Source organism: Leopardus geoffroyi, chromosome A3 (genome assembly GCF_018350155.1).
Source record: "Leopardus geoffroyi isolate Oge1 chromosome A3, O.geoffroyi_Oge1_pat1.0, whole genome shotgun sequence".
NCBI classification, from domain to species: Eukaryota; Metazoa; Chordata; class Mammalia; order Carnivora; family Felidae; genus Leopardus; species Leopardus geoffroyi.
Window position 1 is genome coordinate 30,083,596 of NC_059336.1, and position 20,131 is coordinate 30,103,726.

At 39.3% G+C, this 20,131-nt stretch overlaps 1 protein-coding gene across 4 annotated transcripts in view; it reads right to left on the reverse strand.

Moving 5' to 3' along the window:
* The window catches only part of DNAAF9 (dynein axonemal assembly factor 9), a 134,402-nt gene that overhangs the window by 80,698 nt on the left and 33,573 nt on the right, over positions 1–20,131 (reverse strand). For all 4 annotated transcript variants that reach the window (XM_045445169.1, XM_045445168.1, XM_045445167.1 and 1 more), the window contains 4 exons: positions 19,368–19,445; positions 8,235–8,333; positions 4,438–4,493; positions 898–1,033 (listed from right to left, as the gene is read on the reverse strand). In XM_045445169.1, the coding sequence (XP_045301125.1) occupies positions 898–1,033; positions 4,438–4,493; positions 8,235–8,333; positions 19,368–19,445 (369 nt within the window). The remainder of the gene's footprint in view (positions 1–897; positions 1,034–4,437; positions 4,494–8,234; positions 8,334–19,367; positions 19,446–20,131) is intronic.

Below are 20,131 nucleotides of genomic sequence, written 5' to 3' on the forward strand. Positions count from 1 at the left end.
ATAGTGTCCAGGGTTTTTAGTTGTACTTAGCAGAAGGAATAGGAGAAGTAGGTCTACTCCATCTTCCCAGAGGCAGAAATCAGCTAGTCTCCTTAAGTTTTAATTTAACATGTAGAGTCAACAAATAAGATTACACAAAGAAGCCTATGCCATTTGGCATTTTCTGTATATTCCAAGGGTGCTCTGGGGGGGGGGGGTGTTGAAATGAGGCCTGAGCCCTCCTATTACAGGGCAGTAAGATCCTGACAGCATATCTATTCGAGCAGCCCTATGTTCCTGACTGGCTTGGAGGCAGATTTGAGGTTTCAGTCCAGAGAGACTAGGTCTCATGTTCTCCAGTCAAAACTAAACAATAGTACCTACCTCCCCAGCTTTCCTGATTGTCAGGAACATTCTGAAAATAATCAAAATTCCATGGACTTTTACAATCACTAGAGTCTCACATTTCAGTCTAATGTTTCCTTTAAAAGAACATAGTAGACAATTTACCACCAAATGCAAAAGTCTTCTCCCTGGCACCCTCAATACAAGAACAGTGACCCTCAAGGTTTATGTCCTGAAATGTAACAGTTAAGACAAAACAAACTTAGGCTTGGATGACTCTATTTCCAAGTTAATTTAAAATTCTTATTCTACTGACAATACTACTATGACAAAGAGTTTGGTTTGTGGAAGTATTTTTTTAACCTTTTTCCTTCAAATATTTAAAAATTAACTATGATGTTTTCAAATTATACCTAGTACTTCTATAAATAGTCAGTTTGCAATCACTTCACTCCAAAACAACTTCAAGTTCAAGGTTAAATCAATACACTAACCAGAAAGGTTACCCTTAACTTCCCCTCTTTCCTATTTAATAATAAAACCAATTAAACACCAGGTAGTCAAGCCACTCACCATGTGTTTGGCAAAGCTCCCACTGGGACCAGTGCTGCGTACCAGGTGCCCTTCAGAAGGGAAGTTAAAGTTGCCAGCGTTCAGGTTTTCTCGTGTGGAGTGATTACCAAAGAGAACGAATGGCTGCCTATTAGGGCTAGAGTGGCAAACCAGAAATGTGATTAGAAAAGAGATTCCTGACCAGGACAATTTCCCAGTGAGTGGGTTCTTGGGGTTTTCAGAGTGGTGTCCTGCGGTCTGAACAAAGTGGTCAATACAGCCCCCCTAACACTCCCTACTGGGTGGGAATGGATGCCAGATGTCTCTGACTCCTCCTACTGACCCATAGAGATCATTTAGGGACATAACTAAATCCAAGCCAGGTTTATATTTTCAGCTTGTCCTACTTCTTAAGGAGAAAGTTCTGTAAGTCTGCTGTCCATGGTGCAGAGATGGAGCAAGAATCCAGTTTCACACAATAGCATTTTAGTGGAAACAGAAATTTTAAAGGATGCTAGCAGTTGTGATAGACTGTAGGCAGACAACAGAGGCATTAACTATTTGGAGTAGCTTTTAGGATGGGAAGAGGAGAGTAGGGCTATGTATTGTCCTCACTACCACATCCACCTGACTTGCATGTATCCCCTTCTTCTGTCTCCTCTCTTGGTTAGACTTGTCTTGTGGTTTTTGTTGTTGTTGTTGTTGTTGCTGTTACTTTCTTTTTTCTCAGCCCACTTCAACTGACCCCCTCAGTCATTTCACTCAAATTACTCTTGCAAAAGTCACCAAATGACTTTCACGTAGCAAATAGCCAATCCACTAGGCAGCCTTCAGCCTGCCCCTCCTTGGTCTCTGAGAAGCACCGGACACCCTTTCCCTGCAAAAGCTGTTGCTTCTCAGTCTCCTTCATCAGCCATTCTCCTCTTCTATCTGCCTCAGAATATTCCTAGGGTTTTACTTTCAGCTATTTGCCTCTCCTCTCCTCTTTCATGATCTACCCCACTATACCTGTTCTCCTGGAATCAGTATCCATCCAGGGCTGAGCCAGACCTGAGAGGCCCCCTTAGGCCTCCTTAACTTCTTCTGCCCCTAACCCTCTAAATCCAATCAATCAACTCACTAGTTGTCCATTTCCCTCAATCCACATGGTTACAAGCCTCATCCATGCTGCCATCATTTCCTCCCTAGACAACTAGAATGCTTCCGCACAGCTACCCTGCTTCCACTCTCGCTCTCCTACAGTCTCTTCTCCACAATGCAGAGAGCACAACCTTTTACACATGCAAAGACTGTAATGCCTTTATGTTACTTTCAGGGGGACTGAAATCTTTCACATGGTGAAAGATGATCTACATTCAACTTCTTTGGCTCCACGAAAGGCCACTCTCCTCCAACTCCTATGTCCCACCAAACTCATCCTCTTTTATGTTTCTTATGTTCTCATCTCAGGGTGCTTTTCTCCCCCCCCCCCTTTTTTTTTTTTTTAAGATTTTACTTTAAAGTAATCTCTACACCTCATGTGGGGCTTGAATCCACAACCCCAAGATGAAGAGTCACACGCTCCACTGACAGCCAACCCAGGAGCCCCTCCCTTAATTATCTTTGCTCATCATTCAGATTTCCTCCCAGAGGAGTCCATGCTCCCAGCTATGGTCTTCACAGTACCAAGTTCTTTTTTCCTTCATGGCACCAGAGTTTGTAATTATATTTTTTTGTGAGGTTGCTTGATTAAGGTCTTATTTCTCCACCACACTATATACTCACTCCATGAGGGCAAAGACCATGACTAGTTTATTTTTGAATTTTAATTTTTTTAAAAATGTAATCTAGGGGCGCCTGGGTGGCGCAGTCAGTTAAGTGTCCGACTTCAGCCAGATCACGATCTCGCGGTCCGTGAGTTCGAGCCCCGCGTCAGGCTCTGGGCTGATGGCTCAGAGCCTGGAGCCTGTTTCCGATTCTGTGTCTCCCTCTCTCTCTGCCCCTCCCCCATTCATGCTCTGTCTCTCTCTGTCCCAAAAATAAATAAACGTTGAAAAAAAAAATTAAAAAAAAAATGTAATCTCTATGCCAACTTGGGGCTCAAAATCATGACCATGCTCTACCAACTGAGCCAGCTGAGCATCCCCATGGCTGGTTTACTTTTTAACCATGTTTCTCTTGTTTAATATGTCATATGTTCTCAACAACAGTCAGTGACTAAAGGGTATTTTTATTTTCTTTTATTATTATTTTTTTAATGTTTATTTATTTTTGAGGTGGGGGAGGGGCAGAGAGAGAGAGGGAGACACAGAATCCGAAGCAGGCTGGAGCACAGAGTCTGGCCTGGGGCTGGAACTCAGGAACCATGAGATCATTACCTAAGCCGAACTGTGGGACACTTAACTGACTGAGCCACCCAGGCGCCCCAAGGGTATTTTTAAAAAATAGTTTCTGCTATGTATTGAATGTATCCCCACAAAATTCATAGGTTAAAATCCTAACCCCCAAAGCGATGGTATTAGGAGGTATAGCCTTTGGGAGGTGATTAAGCCATAAGGGCAGATCCCACATGAATGGTATTATAAAAAAGGCTCTTATAAAAGAGGTCTGAGAGATCCCTTGCCCTTTCTGCCATGTGAGTTTATAGTGAAATGAGGAAGCAGGCCTTCATCAGACACTGGATCTCACAGTGCCATGATCTTGGACTTCCTAGCCTCCAAACTGTGGGAAATAAATGTTTTTTTGTTTATAAGCCACCCAGTTTATGGAATTTTTGTCATGGTAGCTAAAACAGATTAAGACAGTTTCCTTTATCCCTGATCCTTTCCTTAAATTGCCCTCAGTGTGTGTCACATGGAAAAGTGTTTACATTTCTTTGTATTATTCTTAAAAATACCTCCTTAAGCTTCAGGCAAATAGGAGCTCTTAAAAGTAAACATAACTGATTTTTCTTCTGAAGCTTAATTCAAGTTAAGTGACTCTTCAACCAGTGTAATCTGTCTCATTTCACATTGGATTGGAATTAGGAAATAAAAGAGAGGAAAAATCTACTTTGATCTACTTTGATCCCATCCCAGGCTGGGCCCTCCGGATTACCATGACAAAGAGAGGTGCTAAAGGAAAAACCGCAAGAAAACAAAATGCAGCAACCTTGATACTCTCTTGTCTTCCTGGGGCTGGACCTTTATTGCCAGAGCCCTTTTACTCTCCACAAATGAGGATCCCTGCCCAGCCCATGGACATCCTACTTCCTAGCTTTCCTGGGGTAGGGATGGAATATAAAATTCCTTTCTTAAGATTTCAGCAAGCTACAATGTTTTAAAAACTAGTTTGCTATAAATCTATATTAATATATATATACATACACACACACAAACACACATACATACATATACACACATATACACAAAAGCAATGAAATGGACGATTTTTCAGAGTATGCATTTCTTAACCTATGATGACCAAAGTCAGTCTATATTTTCCTGACTCTACCTTCTGGACTTAGATGCTCCCTCACATCCACTTCCCTTGTTAAACCCCATTTCTCTAACATCATTCACCTTTCTTCCCCAAGAAACCTACCTGTTTTCAGTTATATGGCTGGAGATCATTCCATGACTGAAGTAACTTCTGAATGGCTAAAAAAGAACCCAACACTGTATTATATCACAATTTTATAAAACAATCACAAATCTCTCATATAGGTATGTGTGTAGGTATAGAGTGTGTATGTGTGTATTGGAAAGAGAGAATGAGAGAGAGAGAGAGAGATGTGTTTATAGATTATTATAAGAACACGGAAGGACATAGGTGGTAGAAAGCAACATGAATTTGGGGGACAAGTAACTAACAAACAGCAACAGAAATAGACAAATGGCTGCAAGAGAAAAAGAAAGGTAAAGAAAAATTCTTGTCAAATTTTATGATTTAATTATTGAAACAAAATTGGACCAACCATCATCTGTGGTCCAAGATACTAATCATGTAGGAATTTTCCCTTCTATTAAAAATTTGTTTTTCTACATTTCTTTTTTTTAATGTTTATTTTTGAGAAAGAGAAAGTGAGCAAGCGCACGCTGGGGCAGAGAGAGGAGGACAGAAGATCCAAAGCAGACTCTGTGCCAACAGCAGAGAGCCCAACATGGGCTTGAACCCACGAACCATGAGATCATCACCTGAGCTGGTCAGACACTGAACCCACTAAGCCACCCAGGCACCCCTGTTTTTCTACATTACTAATAAGGGAATATACATGAAGTCTAACATACTAATTTAAAATCAGCATTAAGAAAGAATCCACAGAACTTAGAAATACACAGAAAGAAGTTTCCCAGGAAAGCATAGAAGTATTTCTCAGCATTGGTATGTAAAGTGCTAGGCTAAACACTAACCAAAAATTGATACACAGGGACTATGTCAAAAGGGTCAAAATTTCAAAATGCAATTTTAATCCTCTTAAAAAACATCTATTGTTTACCTCTTGCTCTGATTATGTAAGTAATATATGCTTATTTTAAAATATAACAATCTAAGAACTGTTAACTTTCTGGTAAATTTTCTTCCTATCTTTTTTCTATGGTACATCCATAGCATATGGCTGTACCAAAGTTTATTAAATAGCCCTCTATTCTTAGAAATCTATGTTTCTTATATCATAATACTACAATAAGCAACTTTTCATAAGTTTTATTTGCAGCTTTGATTATTTTCTTAAAGCAGATATGGAAATGAAATTATACGTAAAAAGGCAAAACTATATTGCCAAATTGTTTTTCAAAAAAGTTTTATCAATATACACTTCCACTTACCATACATGAGTGTGCCTATCTCAGGGTAAACTCATAAGCACTGTCGATTAAATGTCCATTTAAAAATATATTTTCCAAGTTGATAAATGAAAAATGGTACCTCACTGCAGCTGTATTATACATTCCTTTGATTTCTAATGAAATAAAGTATATATTCAAATATGTTCAATGGCTATCTGGATTTCCCTTTGGTAATTAACTGTTTACATCCTCTGGATGTTCATCAATTGGAGTTTTGGTGTTTACAGATCTTACTGATCTGTAAAAACTCTCTCTATATTAAAATAATAGCTATATTTTACTGAGGTTTACCTCTACTGTGATAGACACTTAAATGTATTATCTCAAGTAATCCTAATAACCTATGAGGATCATTCGATCACTATTTCCTCTAGTTCTGTTAATAATACTGTACTAATACTAAAACGGGAAAAAAACATATGAAAATAAAATATAAAGTGGCCTTCAAACATGAAAAAAAGTTCAAGCTTACTCATTATTAGAAAAATACAAATTAAAATAATACTGACATACCATTTCTTATCTACGAGATGGTGAGAAATTAAAAAGTGTGACAATACATCCTGTTGGTGAGGCTGTGGTGTAACAGGCACTCTCATATACAGCTGGTGGGAATGCAAATTGGTCAACCCTTCTGAAGAGAAATTTGGCAATAGCTAACACAACTAGATGTGCACTTACCTTGTGACCCAGCAATCGCATTACTAGGTATACAAACCTCCAACAATATGAAAATACATAAGCACAAAGTTATTTACTATGGCACTGTTTGCAATGGCAGAATATTGAAAACAACCTAAATAAGCACACATAAGAGAACGGCTGAATAAATTACAAATCCACACAGTAGTATACTATGAATCATAACAAAGAATGAGAAGATCTCAATGAACTGACTTGGAGAAAGTTGCAGGATATTTTCTTGTTAAGTGAAAAAGTGAAAATGACTACATGTATGTTGCCCTTCAATGAAAAAAACAAGAGGACATAAGAAAATACACATGTATCTGCTCATGTGTGCAAAAGAAAAAAAAAAGACAAATCAGAAATGAAGAGATTTGTTATCTACTGGTAGTAGAGTGGGTGGAAAATGGTGGAGTGAGGTAGTGAATGAGAAGGAGGTGATAGGAAACAAGGAGTGACATGTCACAGAATATACCTTTTTGAGTATCTTTTACTCTAGGAACCACAGTAATGAGAGAAAAAATAATCCAGAAAACTAAAAAGGGCACTGGTGAAATGTGGGACTACTTCATGTGGCCTAATATAGAGGTAACTAGAGTCTCTGCAAAAAAAGATGGACAGAAAAAATATCTGAACAAATAATGGCCAAAAACTTCCCAAACTAGAAGAAAACTATGAATCCACAGATCCAAGAAGCTCAACAAGACCCAAGCGCAAGAAACATAAAGAAAATTATAGTGAGACACATCAGAATCAACTCAAAACCAGTAAAAAAAGAGAAAATCTTAAAAGCTGCTAGAGGGGAAAAAAAAAACAGTTATACAGAGAGGAACAAAGATAAAGACGAAAGAACAGACCATCAGAAACAATGCAAGTGAGAAGACAGTGGAACAGCATCTTCCAGGTACGAAAAGGAAAAAACGGTCAACCAAGAATCTATACGTGGCAAAATGTCTCCCAAAAATGAAGGTGAAATACAGGTATTTTTTCAGACCTATACAAGTTGGAAGAATTCATCATCAGAAAGTTTTCACTATGGAACATATTAATGGACACTTCAGGGAGAAGGAAATCATACCAAATGGAAATCTGGATCGTCACAAAGGAATGAAGAGCATCAAAAACAGTAACTACATGGGCAAATATGTAAGATTTTTTTTATTACTTAAATCTTCTTAGAAAGGATTAAAATGAGATTAAAAAGAGAACTGACTGCTTAAAAATAATAGCAATGTGTTGGTGGCATTTATAACATACGTAAAAGTGAGATGCATGACAACAAAAGTCAACACCAGCTCCAAAGATCAGGAGTCAGTGTAGCACAGGGGAGCTGAGGACTGGCGTGCAAAACCAAAGTAGGCTCAAGTGCAAGCTCAAGATTTGTCTTCTGATCCTTCTTACTGACTAGTTTTGGGCACTGGCCTATGCCTCGGTTCTTGATTTAGATACCACTATTTACTCCTGGAGTGAATCTTACCCTGAATCTAGTAACTTCATCATTGTTTGCGTGGAAAAAAAAATTTACCTAGACACTCAACTGACAAAGGTGTGCTACTCACACGTGGAAAATTATGTCTAGGCTTATCAACTACTGCCCAATAGAATTCCTTGCTGACAGAGGTATCATGACACTCAAAAATGACTATCCATCTTATATAGGAGCTGGTACCAAACACCCAACTTCCTTATAGATGTTGGTAGGTTGGCATGGGGGTTAAAGACTTCTATACAGCATACAACAAAGCATAAGGAAAGAATAAACATATTAGGATCGGTAGTGTTGTATTCTGAAAAAATTAACAAAACAAAAATAGAAACAATAAGTTAATCAGGTTTTTCTTTCTCTTTGACCCTTCCCTTACATACCTCACCCACTTGAGATTCAGAAAGTTCCAGCAGGAAAGGAATTTCTGTATCAAAATTAGCAAAGAAGCTAGTCCACTGATGTTCAAAAGCCACCAAATCCTATGAAGAAAATGAAAAGGATAATGCATTTGGTTATATTAAGAAATATTTTAGAAACATGAATCAGATCTCAAGTACTTTAGAATCATGAATCAGATCTCAAAATACCAGACTGTTTAAATGTTTTAAAAGTTAACAGCAGGGGAGCCTGTTGTGGCTCAGCTGGTTAAGCATCAGACTTCAACCCAAGTCATGATCTCATGGTTTGTGAGTTCAAGTCCCACATCAGGGTTGAGCTGTCAGCACAGAGCCTGCTTCAGATCCTCTGTCTCCATCTCTCTCTGCACCTCCCCCACTCGCCCTCTCTCTCAATAAATAAACATTTTAAAAAGTTAACAGCAAACTACAGATACATGTTACAACATAGATGAACCTCAAAAACATTATGTCAAGTGAAAGAGGCCAGATATAAATGACCACCTGGTGTATTCTCCATTTAAATTTTTTTTTTTCCAACGTTTATTTATTTTGGGGACAGAGAGAGAGACAGAGCATGAATGGGGGAGGGGCAGAGAGAGAGGGAGACACAGAATCGGAAACAGGCTCCAGGCTCTGAGCCATCAGCCCAGAGCCCGACGCGGGGCTCGAACTCACGGACCGCGAGATCGTGACCTGGCTGAAGTCGGACGCTTAACCGACTGCGCCACCCAGGCGCCCCACCATTTATATGAAATATACAGAAAAGGCCAATCTATAGAGACAGAAAGTAGATCAGTGATTTGAATGAGGAACAGAGACTGACTGCAAGTGAACACAAGGGAATTTTTTGGGTTGATGAAAATATTCTAAAATTCGATTATGGTGATGGTTGTACAACTCTGTAAACTTCACTAAAAACTATTGAATTGTACATTTAAATGGGCAAATTTTATGGTATATAAATTATAGCATAATAAAAAAATTGTTTAAAAAAAAAGGGGGGGCAGTAATGGCCACTCCAATGCCTTAGCAATGCCCTCAGCAATCTTTGTTGGAAAGAGGGACCTATTTATGACGTATCTTAAAGATGGTACATCCTGTGCCAAAAGGGTCACATCAGTGGAGCTTTAAGGACAAGTTAGATGACCTTAGTTAGAAGTTGGGTGGTGGCATGGGTGGCCCAGAGCCCTCTCCTCCCTTACACCCTCCCCCAGTGGCAGTGGGAGGATTGTGAAACTGTGTGCCCTTCCCAGTTGACTCTCCTCTTTGTGCAACCTCTTTCCTTCCCCATCCCAGCTACTTTTCAGCCTCCTCTCTGAACTCATTCTGGTTCCCAGTCACCACACATTGCTTTGTGCTACTGGCTTTCCTTTAAAACATCATCAGTTAACCAAAAAAAAAAAAAAATCATCTATGAGTTGCTTAAGACACTCAAATAGTATCCTTGTCTTATTCTGAAGTTGCTGATAATTTGTACTGAGATAAGTTATCTTCACTGCTCATCTCACAGTTTAAGTGTCTGTATGTTGGGCGCTGGCCTAGTGCCTTGCTCACAGCAGGCATTCTGTTTGCTGCATTAAAACTTACTAGCTGGATTTATGCTCTCCTCCATTCTTCTCTCCCAGTCGGGGATAAGCAAGTACTCAGACCTATGGGCTCCGTGTTAGCCAGGTATTGAGTCTACCGGCCCTACGCATAGAGCACAATGGACCCCTGCTGGGAATTCTTAGTGTAAACAACATTCTTACTAATGGCTCCGCTGCTTGTTTCCCAGATGATCTATATTTTATTTATAAATAAATACAGAAGTATATGTGTATATGTATCTAAAATTATTTTAAGTAATCACATGGGTGACAGTGCTGATACTGCTTTCTGAATATGTTTTATATATAATTTGGGATAAAAAAAATCAGGTATACATGTGAGAATATTTGTATATACATATGGAGAGAAAGACACACACAGAGAATTTCCTACCTCTATCCACTGAAGAGATATAGAAACAATGACCAAACCAGTACCAATGAGCATTCGCAGCACCTACACTGTTGTGCTAAAATACCACTCCCCAAACAAACTAGAACTTATTAGAGAAATGACGATTCCAGACCTGGGACAGGAAATGTATAAGAGAACCCAGGAATCTCTTATCATAGTATATGGCAAGGAAGTTATCAAGGACTATTAGGGTTGTGTCAAAACAATTTGTAACCAACTTTAAGTGAGCTACTACCCGAAGATGAAACAAGCTGAACATCAGCAAAGATGGTAACTGCACTGGATAAAAACACATCAAATAGGTTTAAATCTATGAGTTCAAAATGAGATATATTAAAAAGAACTAATTGGTTACTTTTGGGAATGGTTGGGAACCAACTTTATTTTGAAAATTGATAAATAAAAGCAAGAATTCAAACAATTATCCTGTTCTTCCCACATGAACTCCACCACTGCATAACCAAATAGCAAGCTGAATTATTTCTCTTTAGAGAATATAAATGAAGAAGGAATTATAGAATTGGAATACTACCATTTTACAATGGTGAATTAAGGATCTAATTAATCAATTAAAGACCTAAGGACCGTACATCAACGACTGTTCACAAAATTAAAAGAGATTCAATTACACATATATACTTCTTGTAAAGAATACCCTCTCAGAAGTAGTTTTCTCTCCAAAAATCATTCCTGACACTGATTAAACCTCTAGATTCAATTACCAATAATATGGAAATACAGAAGACAGGGAAAATGTTAAACTACATGATAGGAATGTGATCAACAAATCCCAATGAGGATAACTATAAAACAAATGATCTGATTTCCTTAATAAATAGTTAAGTGGGGGTAGGGACAAAAAGAACCTATAGATTAAAAGAAACCTACACACACACACAGGCAAAGTTAAACTATGTATATAGTATACATAGTATACAAAGTATAACTAGCATTATACATGAAGCACATTTGGGAGCACATTTTGATGATAAAATTGCAAAGAAAAGTAGGGCTCATTGCCATAGAATTCATGATAGTGTTATTCTTCGGGGAGTAGGAAAGAGGTGATGGGTTTGGCAAAAAGCACTCAGACTGCTTCTGGGGTGGCAAGACTCTGTTGCTTTGCTTTATAATGACTTATTAAATTACATATTAGTTTTATGTTCTCTTCTGAGTCTGTGTTAATAAAAAGTCTTTAAAAACAGACACACAAGTAATATACATTTATTACAGAAACTCAGAAAATCTAGAACAAAAATCACTGTTAACATTTTGGAAAATATGGGGCACCTGGGTGGCTCAGTCAGTTAAGCGTCCAACTTCGGCTCAGGTCATGATCTCACAGCTCATGAGTTCGAGCCCTCTGTGCTGACAGCTCAGAGCCTGGAGCCTGCTTCAAAATCTGTCTCCTTCTCTCTTTGCCCCCCCCCACTCGCATATTTTCTCTCTCTCTCTCTCTCTCTCTCTCAAAAAAGGAATAAACATTAAAAAAAAATTAAAAGGAAAAACATTTTGGAAAATGTTCTCATTCTATTTTTACAGACGTATTATATATATATATATATATATATATATATATATATATATATACACACACACAAAATATATGCATATATTTTTTTTTAAGTTTGTTTATTTTGAGAGAGAGCAAGTTCGACCACAAGTGGGGGAAGGGCCGAAAGAAGGAGAGACAGAATCCCAAGCAGGCCCTGCACCATCAGCTCAGAGCCCAATGAGGGGCTCCAACTTAGGAACTGCGAGATCATGACCTGAGCCGAGATCAAGAGTCTGATGCTTAACCGACTATGCCACCCAGGCAACCCCAAATATGTGCCTATTTGTAACTGGAAATCTACAATTATCTGGGTCAGACTGTCCTACCCTACCACCTCTGTGCCTTGGCCCAGTAAACCAGACCTCCTGAGTTTGGGATCCTGACCTGCTATCAGGTCCAATCAGTGCCCCTGATCCAGGGTCCAAGATAGTCTATGTGTTTTAGAGGATACACGAAAAAAGATGGGGCACTCTGTTCCAAAAAATTTCCCCGAGGGAGCCAGGTGTGTTAGTACTAATTACAGAATAAGATAGAATGAATCATTAAATACTGCTTTCAGCTCCATGCTAGGAGTGAAATGAAAGATGCAATGAATTCTCATATTAAAAATAACTAGCATTATACATGAAATGCCTACATAAATGCGCGCGCGCGCGCACACACACACACACACACACACACACACACACACACAGTCTTAAAACACCCTAACATCCTTATATTTCTCTATGCTCACTATAAAGATGAGGAGACTGAGACACTTCAGAGTAAAGTGATCTACCTAAGGATGGAATACTAAAGAGGAGCAGAAGTGGAAATATATCTAGGCAGGAGATACCCAGAGCCTGTTTTTTCCACCACAGTATCCTCCAACTTTTCCAATGGATACTGTGTATGTAGGTAGAAATGGTCAGTTGCATTTGATGTGGAAGAAGGGAAAGTTTATCTGCTCAGACTCTTTGAAGTCAAATCCAGAAGACAGGCCCAGATAGATATCAAGGTCAGATACGCAGCAAAGGTCAGAAAATGCGGAGACTGTGTCAGTGTGCCTTCGTTCTTGGCTGGTGGCAAAAGATGCTGAACTTTAGTCAGAACTCTTGGCCCTACGCTGGCATCCTGCTCTCTGGTGGCTCAAAGTCCATATCCATGGCACCACCGGTAAACTGAGCTGGCTTAAGGACTAGGCAAGGGGACAGCAGCCACATTTGAACAACTTCTCTCAATGTTGAAAAGGGGATGATTCTGGGGCTCAGACAGGTTCCTTCCCTGTGGCTAGAATGCTCATACCGCCTCCTCCTTGGTCTGGAAAATCTCTGATCACCACACATGCTCTGGGAAGCAATTCCAGGAAGAATGATTTTCCTTACCCTTTATGTTCCACTGCAATTATAGCAGTTACCAAAGTATGCTGTTATTATTGGCCTAAGAGCCCATTAAATAGTATGAGCGGGAGCCAGGTCTACCTATTTCTGTGACTTTAGCATAAGCACAGTATCCAAGAAATAGCAGGGATCAAGGACTATGTATTTAATCAACAAGCAAAAAAAAAAAACAAAAACTCAAAGGCACTATACTGACTGACCAAGAGGGAAAAAAAGCTCAATTTAAATATTTAAAAGTATTTTTATGAATTACACAATGCAATAAAAATGGGAAAATGAAAACAAGTGATCAATAAGACTATCACCTAAAGTTTCTAAGACACAGACATACAAACTTTACAAAGATGGAATACCTTTTACTTTTTTGCTAAATATATTTTGAACATCTTTCTATATCAAATTTTTAAAAAAATTTTTTAGTGTTTATTTTTGAGAGAGAGGGAGACAGACAGAGCACGAGCAGGGGAGGAACAGAGAGAGAAAGAGACAGAGTGTGAGTGAGGGGTGGAGAGAGGCAGACACAGAATCTGAAGCAGGCTCCAGGCTCGAAGCTGTCAGCACAGAGCCCAACATGGGGCTTGAACTCAAGGACCATGAGATCATGACCTAAGCCAAAGTTAGACTGTCAACTAACTGAGCCACCCAGGCACCCCTATATCAAATCCAATTCTAAAACATCATTTCAAATGACAGTATAATGGGCCGCTGAGATTTTTTTTTTTTTTTAGAGAATGCGTGCTGGGGAGAGGGGCGGAGAGGGAGAAAAAGAATTTTTTTTTTAAAGTTTATTTATTTTGAGAGAGAGGGAGAAAGAGTACCCCAAGCACTGTCAGCACAGAGCCAGATGTGGGGCTCGATCCCATGAACTGTGAGATCATGACCAAAGCTGAAATTAAGGGCCGGCTGCTCAACTGACAGCTACCCAGGTGCCCCCTGAATAGTTTTATTTAACCAAATTCCTATTGTTGGACATTTACTTTGTCTACAGTTTTTATAAACAATACTTCAAGTGAACATTCTTCAGTAACATCTTTAATTTCTTAGGATAAATTACTAAATCGAAATTGCTGGGGGGCACCTGGGTGGCTCAGTCAGTTGAATGTCCAACTTCTGCTCAGGTCATGATCTCACAGTTCATGAATTCAAGCCCTGCATTAGGCTCTCCACTGTCAGCGTGGAGTTGCTTCAGATTCTCTGCCGCCTCTTTCTCTGCCCCTCCCCCGCTTGTGCAGCACGCTCTTTCAAAAATAAGCAAACATTTAAAAAAATAAAAAAGAAAATGCTGGGGGCACCTGGGTAGCTCAGTTGGTTAAGCATCCGACTTCGGCTTAGGTCACGATCTCGCGATTCGTGAGTTCAAGTCCCACATAGGGCTCTGGTGCTGACAGCTTGGAGCCTGGAGTCTGCCTCAGATTCTGTGTCTCCCTCTCTCTCTGCCCCTCCCCTGCTCACGCTCTGTCTCTGTCTCTCAAAAATAAATAAATGTTAAAAAAATTAAAAAGAAAAAAAAGAAATTGCTGGATAGGGATGCCAAATGTTCACTCAAGACAGGCATTTCACCTATTCTGTTGAAGGCCTCACTCTTACTCTGACAAGTGGCAACTCAATCTAGTCTTTTAGAAATTTCTAGCATTTTCGTAGATGAAAAAGTAGCACCTCCTTGTAGTTTAATTAGTGTATTTGTGAGAACTGGTGCAGTTCATCTGTAAAGAATATTTCATGGAGGGGTGTCTGGGTGGCTCAGTCGGTTAAGCGTCCGACTTCGGCTCAGACCATGATCTCATAGTTCGTGAGTTTGAGCCCTGCCTTGGGCTCTCTGCTGTCAGCGCAGAGCCTGCTTAGGATCCTCTGTCCTTCTCTCTCTCTGCCCCTTCTCCGCTGGTTCCCTCTATCTCAAAAAAAACAAAAAACAAAAAACCTTTAAAAGAAAAAAGAATATTTCATGGAAAAAATAATAAAAGAAAAAAATACACTTCGCAGAGGAGTATGCACTCTCCCTCTTGAGATCTGTGGGATCTGACCAGGAAGCATGGAGCTGTATGTTCTCTGGCCATCAAAGAGCTGCCAGCAATGATTGGCCAATGGAAATTAAAGCCCAGATGTCAATCCTGGCTTAAGATTACAGTCTTGGCAAAGGGGGAAATAAATATGAGCAGAAAAAGTATTTGGATGGTGGAGAGAAAAGAGGGTTTCAGAGAAGTTTGGAAGCTATGAAATAGCTGAGAGAAGGGGGAATAAGGCAAATTTTTAAAAAGTAATATAGGTATGGATCACACCCTTTTCAGTGATTTTCTAGAGACTCAAAGACTGGAATAGCATTTTTAAATACTTTTGGTTGTTGAATTTGAATTTTATTAAGGACATTTGTAAACTCACCACAAGAGATCCCTGTACAAATTTATTGTCATTTTTATACGTACCTATAGTTTTTATCCCACTTGGGGTTCAATGAGCTTCATGGATTTGTGGACTGATTTTATCAATTTGGAAAGTTCTTGGACAGTATCAACTCAGATTTCCTGCTGCATTTTCTCTCTACTCTCCTTTTGGGATTCTAACTATACTATGTTAGATCATCTGACATTGTTTGACAGGTACTGGATGCTCTGTTCTACTCCCCTTGCTGCTCTTCTCTTTGTCCTTCGGTTGAGAAATTGCCTTTGATATATCTTTAAGTTTACAGAACACTTCTTCATTTGTATCTAGGCTGCTGTTAAGACAATCTAATGAATTCTTCATTTTAGATATAGTATTTTCATTTCTAGCATTTCCATTTAGTTCTTTTTCTACTTTTCAAGTCTCTGCTGAAATTTCTCATCTTTTCATATATGCTGTTCTCTTTTTGTTCAGATTCTTCAGCATTTATTTTAATGTTTATTCATCCTTCAGAGAGAGAGAGAGAGAAACAGAGAGACAGAGAGACAGAGCATGAGCGGGGGAGGGGCAGAGAGAGAGGGAGACACAGAATCCAAAGAAGGCTCCAGGCACTGAGCTGTCAGCACAGAGCCTGACCTAGGGCTCAAACTCAAGAACCGCAGGATCATGCCCTGAGCTGAAGCTGGACACTTAACTGACTGAGCCACTCAGGCAGCCCTGATTCTTCAGCATTTTTATTAGCTACTTAAAATTCCCCATTAGTTAATTTCAATATCTGGATCTAATTCTCTTGACTGGTTTTTTTTTTTTTTTGAAGATTTTATTTTTAAAAATTTTTAATAATGTTTATTTTTGAGAGACAGAGAGAGAGAGAAAGAGAGCACGAGTTGGGGAGGGGCAGAGACAGAGACACAGGATCTAAAGTAGGCTCCATGCTCTGAGCTGTCAGCACAGAGCCCAATGCAGGGCTCGAACTCATGAACCATGAGATCATGACCTGAACCGAAATTGGATGCTTAACCAACTGAGCCACCCAGGCACCCCTAAGATTTTATTTTTAAGTAATCTCTACACCCAGTGCAGGGCTTGAACTCAAAACCCTGAGATCAAGAATTGCATGCTTTATCGACTGAGCCAGTCAGGTGCCCTCTCTTGACTGTTTCTTGATAACAATAAAATTTTCTTCTAATTTTTCTTTTTTTTAACCACATGCCAGCCATTTTGTGATAAAAGAGCAGTAAAAACTGAAGCAGGTAATATTTACCTTTACAAAAGTATATCTTTTCTTTTATCAGGTCATTAAAATAGGGATCCAAGGAATTTTGATCTACAATTGATCAGAGTCTGGGTCTGAGTGCATTTGTGCATTTGTTAATTACTAAATTAAAATATTTTGAGGGTAGGGTCTGAACTTCAGCAGACTTTGCTCATGGGAAGTCAGAAAACCAGGGAAGGGCCTGGTCTATAGTCCATGGTGATTACCACTACTGCTTCTTCAGCCAAAAATGTCATCATCTGTTCAGGTGCAATTAAAAATATCCTTCTGGGGGGCACCTGGGTGGCTCAGTGGGTTAAGCGATCGACTTCGGCTCAGGTCATGATCTCGCAGTTTGTGAGTTCGAGCCCCGCATCAGGCTCTGTGCTGACAGCTCAGAGCCTGGAGCCTACTTCAGATTCTGTGTCTCTCCCTCTCTACCCCTCCCCTGCTCATGCTGTGTGTGTGTCTCTCTCTCAATAATAAATGTTAAAGAAAAAAAAATTTTTTTTAAATATCCTTCTGGGGTGTCTGGGGGGCTCAGTTGATTAAACAGCTGACTCTTGATTTTTTTTTTTTTAATGTTTATTTTTGAGAGAGAGACAGAGAGAGAGAGAGAGAGAGAGAGTGAGTACAAGTGGAGGAGGACAGAGGATCTGAAGCAGGCTCTGCACTGTCAGCATGGAGCCCGATGTGGGGCTCCAACTCAAGAACTGTGAGACGACCTGAGCTGAAGTCGGAGGCTCAACTGACTGAACCACCCAGGTGCCCCAGACTCTGGATTTTGGCTCAGGTCATGATCTCATGGTTCATAAGTTCAAGCCCCACCTCAGGCTCCATGCTGACAGTGCAGAGCCTACTTGGGATTCTCTCCCTCTCCCCCCAACCCTACACCTCAAAATAAATAAACAAACTTAAAAATGTCCTTCTGTGTGGTCCCTCTCAATGGGCATCCAGAGATGCTTCCAATGTTCTCCAAACTACAATGCTACATTTAGCCTCCATGTGTGAACAATGGCATCCTCACATTCAAATGACTGCAGGCAGTTGGGTATGGGTCTCAGACAGTTGTAGAAACTCCTAAACTACTTATCTCTCTTTCTTTGTGGTTAAATTTTCTTTATCATTTTTGCATTCTTATGTTACATGTTTTTGCATTTTCACTTTTTTCCATAATTAGGCTAGCAATGGATTGATGATGATGATGATTAGGTCTCTTCAAAGGATAAAAAGTTCAGGTTTTATTTTTCTTTTATATTTGTTTTAATTAGAAATGTTTAAACAGAATGGCTGTTCAATTTTATCAAATGCCTTTTAGACACCTATGGAATCATCACAAATCGCTCCAAGGAGAAAAATTAGTATAGTGATTACACTAATAGGTTTCCTGACACTAAACTAAATATTGTACCCTTGTTAAGCTCTATTTCATCAGGGAATACTCTGACATGGTACTGGATTCTATTTGCTAATATTTTACTTAAAATACAGGCATCAACATGGATAAGTGAGACTAGTCTATAGTTTTCATTTTTGTTATTTTCATTGGGTTTTATTTTTTATTTTTATTTTTTCAACGTTTATTTATTTTTGGGACAGAGAGAGACAGAGCATGAACGGGGGAGGGGCAGAGAGAGAGGGAGACACAGAATCGGAAACAGGCTCCAGGCTCTGAGCCATCAGCCCAGAGCCCGACGCGGGGCTCGAACTCACGGACCGCGAGATCGTGACCTGGCTGAAGTCGGACGCTTAACCGACTGCGCCACCCAGGCGCCCCTCATTGGGTTTTAATAATATAACTAAATTAATTAAAAGGCTACACACTGTTCTTCTTCTATGTATATCTAGCCATGGCCACTGAGAGATACTGCTGAGCTGCTTCACCACAGCAAGTATTCCCAGAGCCTTAGTTTTATCTGTTGCTCCTCACTGCAAAGTGTTCCACCCAACTTCATGTTTTCTTCCAAGTTCAGATGAACAGTTAATGCCCGACCCTCTAATCCAGGAATCAACAAGTTATGGCTTGTGGGCAGGCCACATATTTTTGTAAATAAAGTCTCCTTGGAACACAGACACCCCCATTCATTTAAGCACTGTCCACGGGTGCTCTCAGGCTACAATAGCACCGCCGAGTGGTTCTAACAGAGATGGAGGGCACACAAAGCCTACATGTGCTGACCTCTGCTCTAATTCTTAATTTGTTTAAGCCAAACCCCATCTTTGCTTTCTTTTTGTCACAGAGAAAGAATACAAAAAGACATCCTCTGTATTGTTTTTCTAAAGTCCGGCCCAACCGAGAGAATGTCTTTAGGTGGAAATGTAAACCCTGGTAGGCAGCTTTGGCTTCGCCTCAGGTGAGGTTTCCTCACCACAAAAGAGGCAGTATCACTTTTCCAGGTCCACTTCTACTCCCAAGGAGTTCAAGATAACAATCTGGGAAGAAATTGTTCAGACAAAAATATCTCTTGCATTTCTTCAAATACTGTTAGTGGATAAGTGAGCTGGCTGTAATATTTATAAGTTAAATATATAGTTAGGCTCCTTACTTCTGAAAGCAAACTCTCCAGAGACATAGGATCCATCTTGCTGTAGACATTCCATAGATTCAAACTCACATCCTGCAGCTGCAACATAGGGCAAAAACATTGAAATAACTGAGTTAATATCACTACAACAATCAGATTTATCAGAAATGACTATCTTGGTGAAAACTAAGTGATTAGACTAATAAATCAAACTTTTATCAATTATATTAGAACCAATACATATTAATAAATGCTATCCAACTCAAGGAAACTAACGTTACAGAAACTTTGGTACATCTTTTGACTATCTTCAATGATGAGTACATATATATGTATGTACATACACACATTTATTTGCCTTTGCTTAAGTTTTTTAATTAAAATAATACATGCTCATGGTTTAAAAAAAATCAAATAGTACTAAAGGCTTAGAATAAAACATGTGAATCGCCTACTCCAATCTTTCTCCAAACCTCCACTGTCACACAGGCAATCACTCACAAGTCTTTTAACATTTTCTTTCTGGTAGTTACCTCCAAATTTTGATATAACATGCTTCTATCACTATTTGATTTCTCAATTTAGAAATTAAATATTAACCATCCCTATTCTCACACTTTTTCTCCACATACCTATACCCTAACATCATCTAATATCATGATTTTTTAATTATACCAGTAATTACTGTTTATAACATTAAAATCATATATACATTATTTACTATAGGAACATGTATGCTATACTCCTAGTTGCATTCTTAAACCAATTTTATTTTTCTTAGGGCT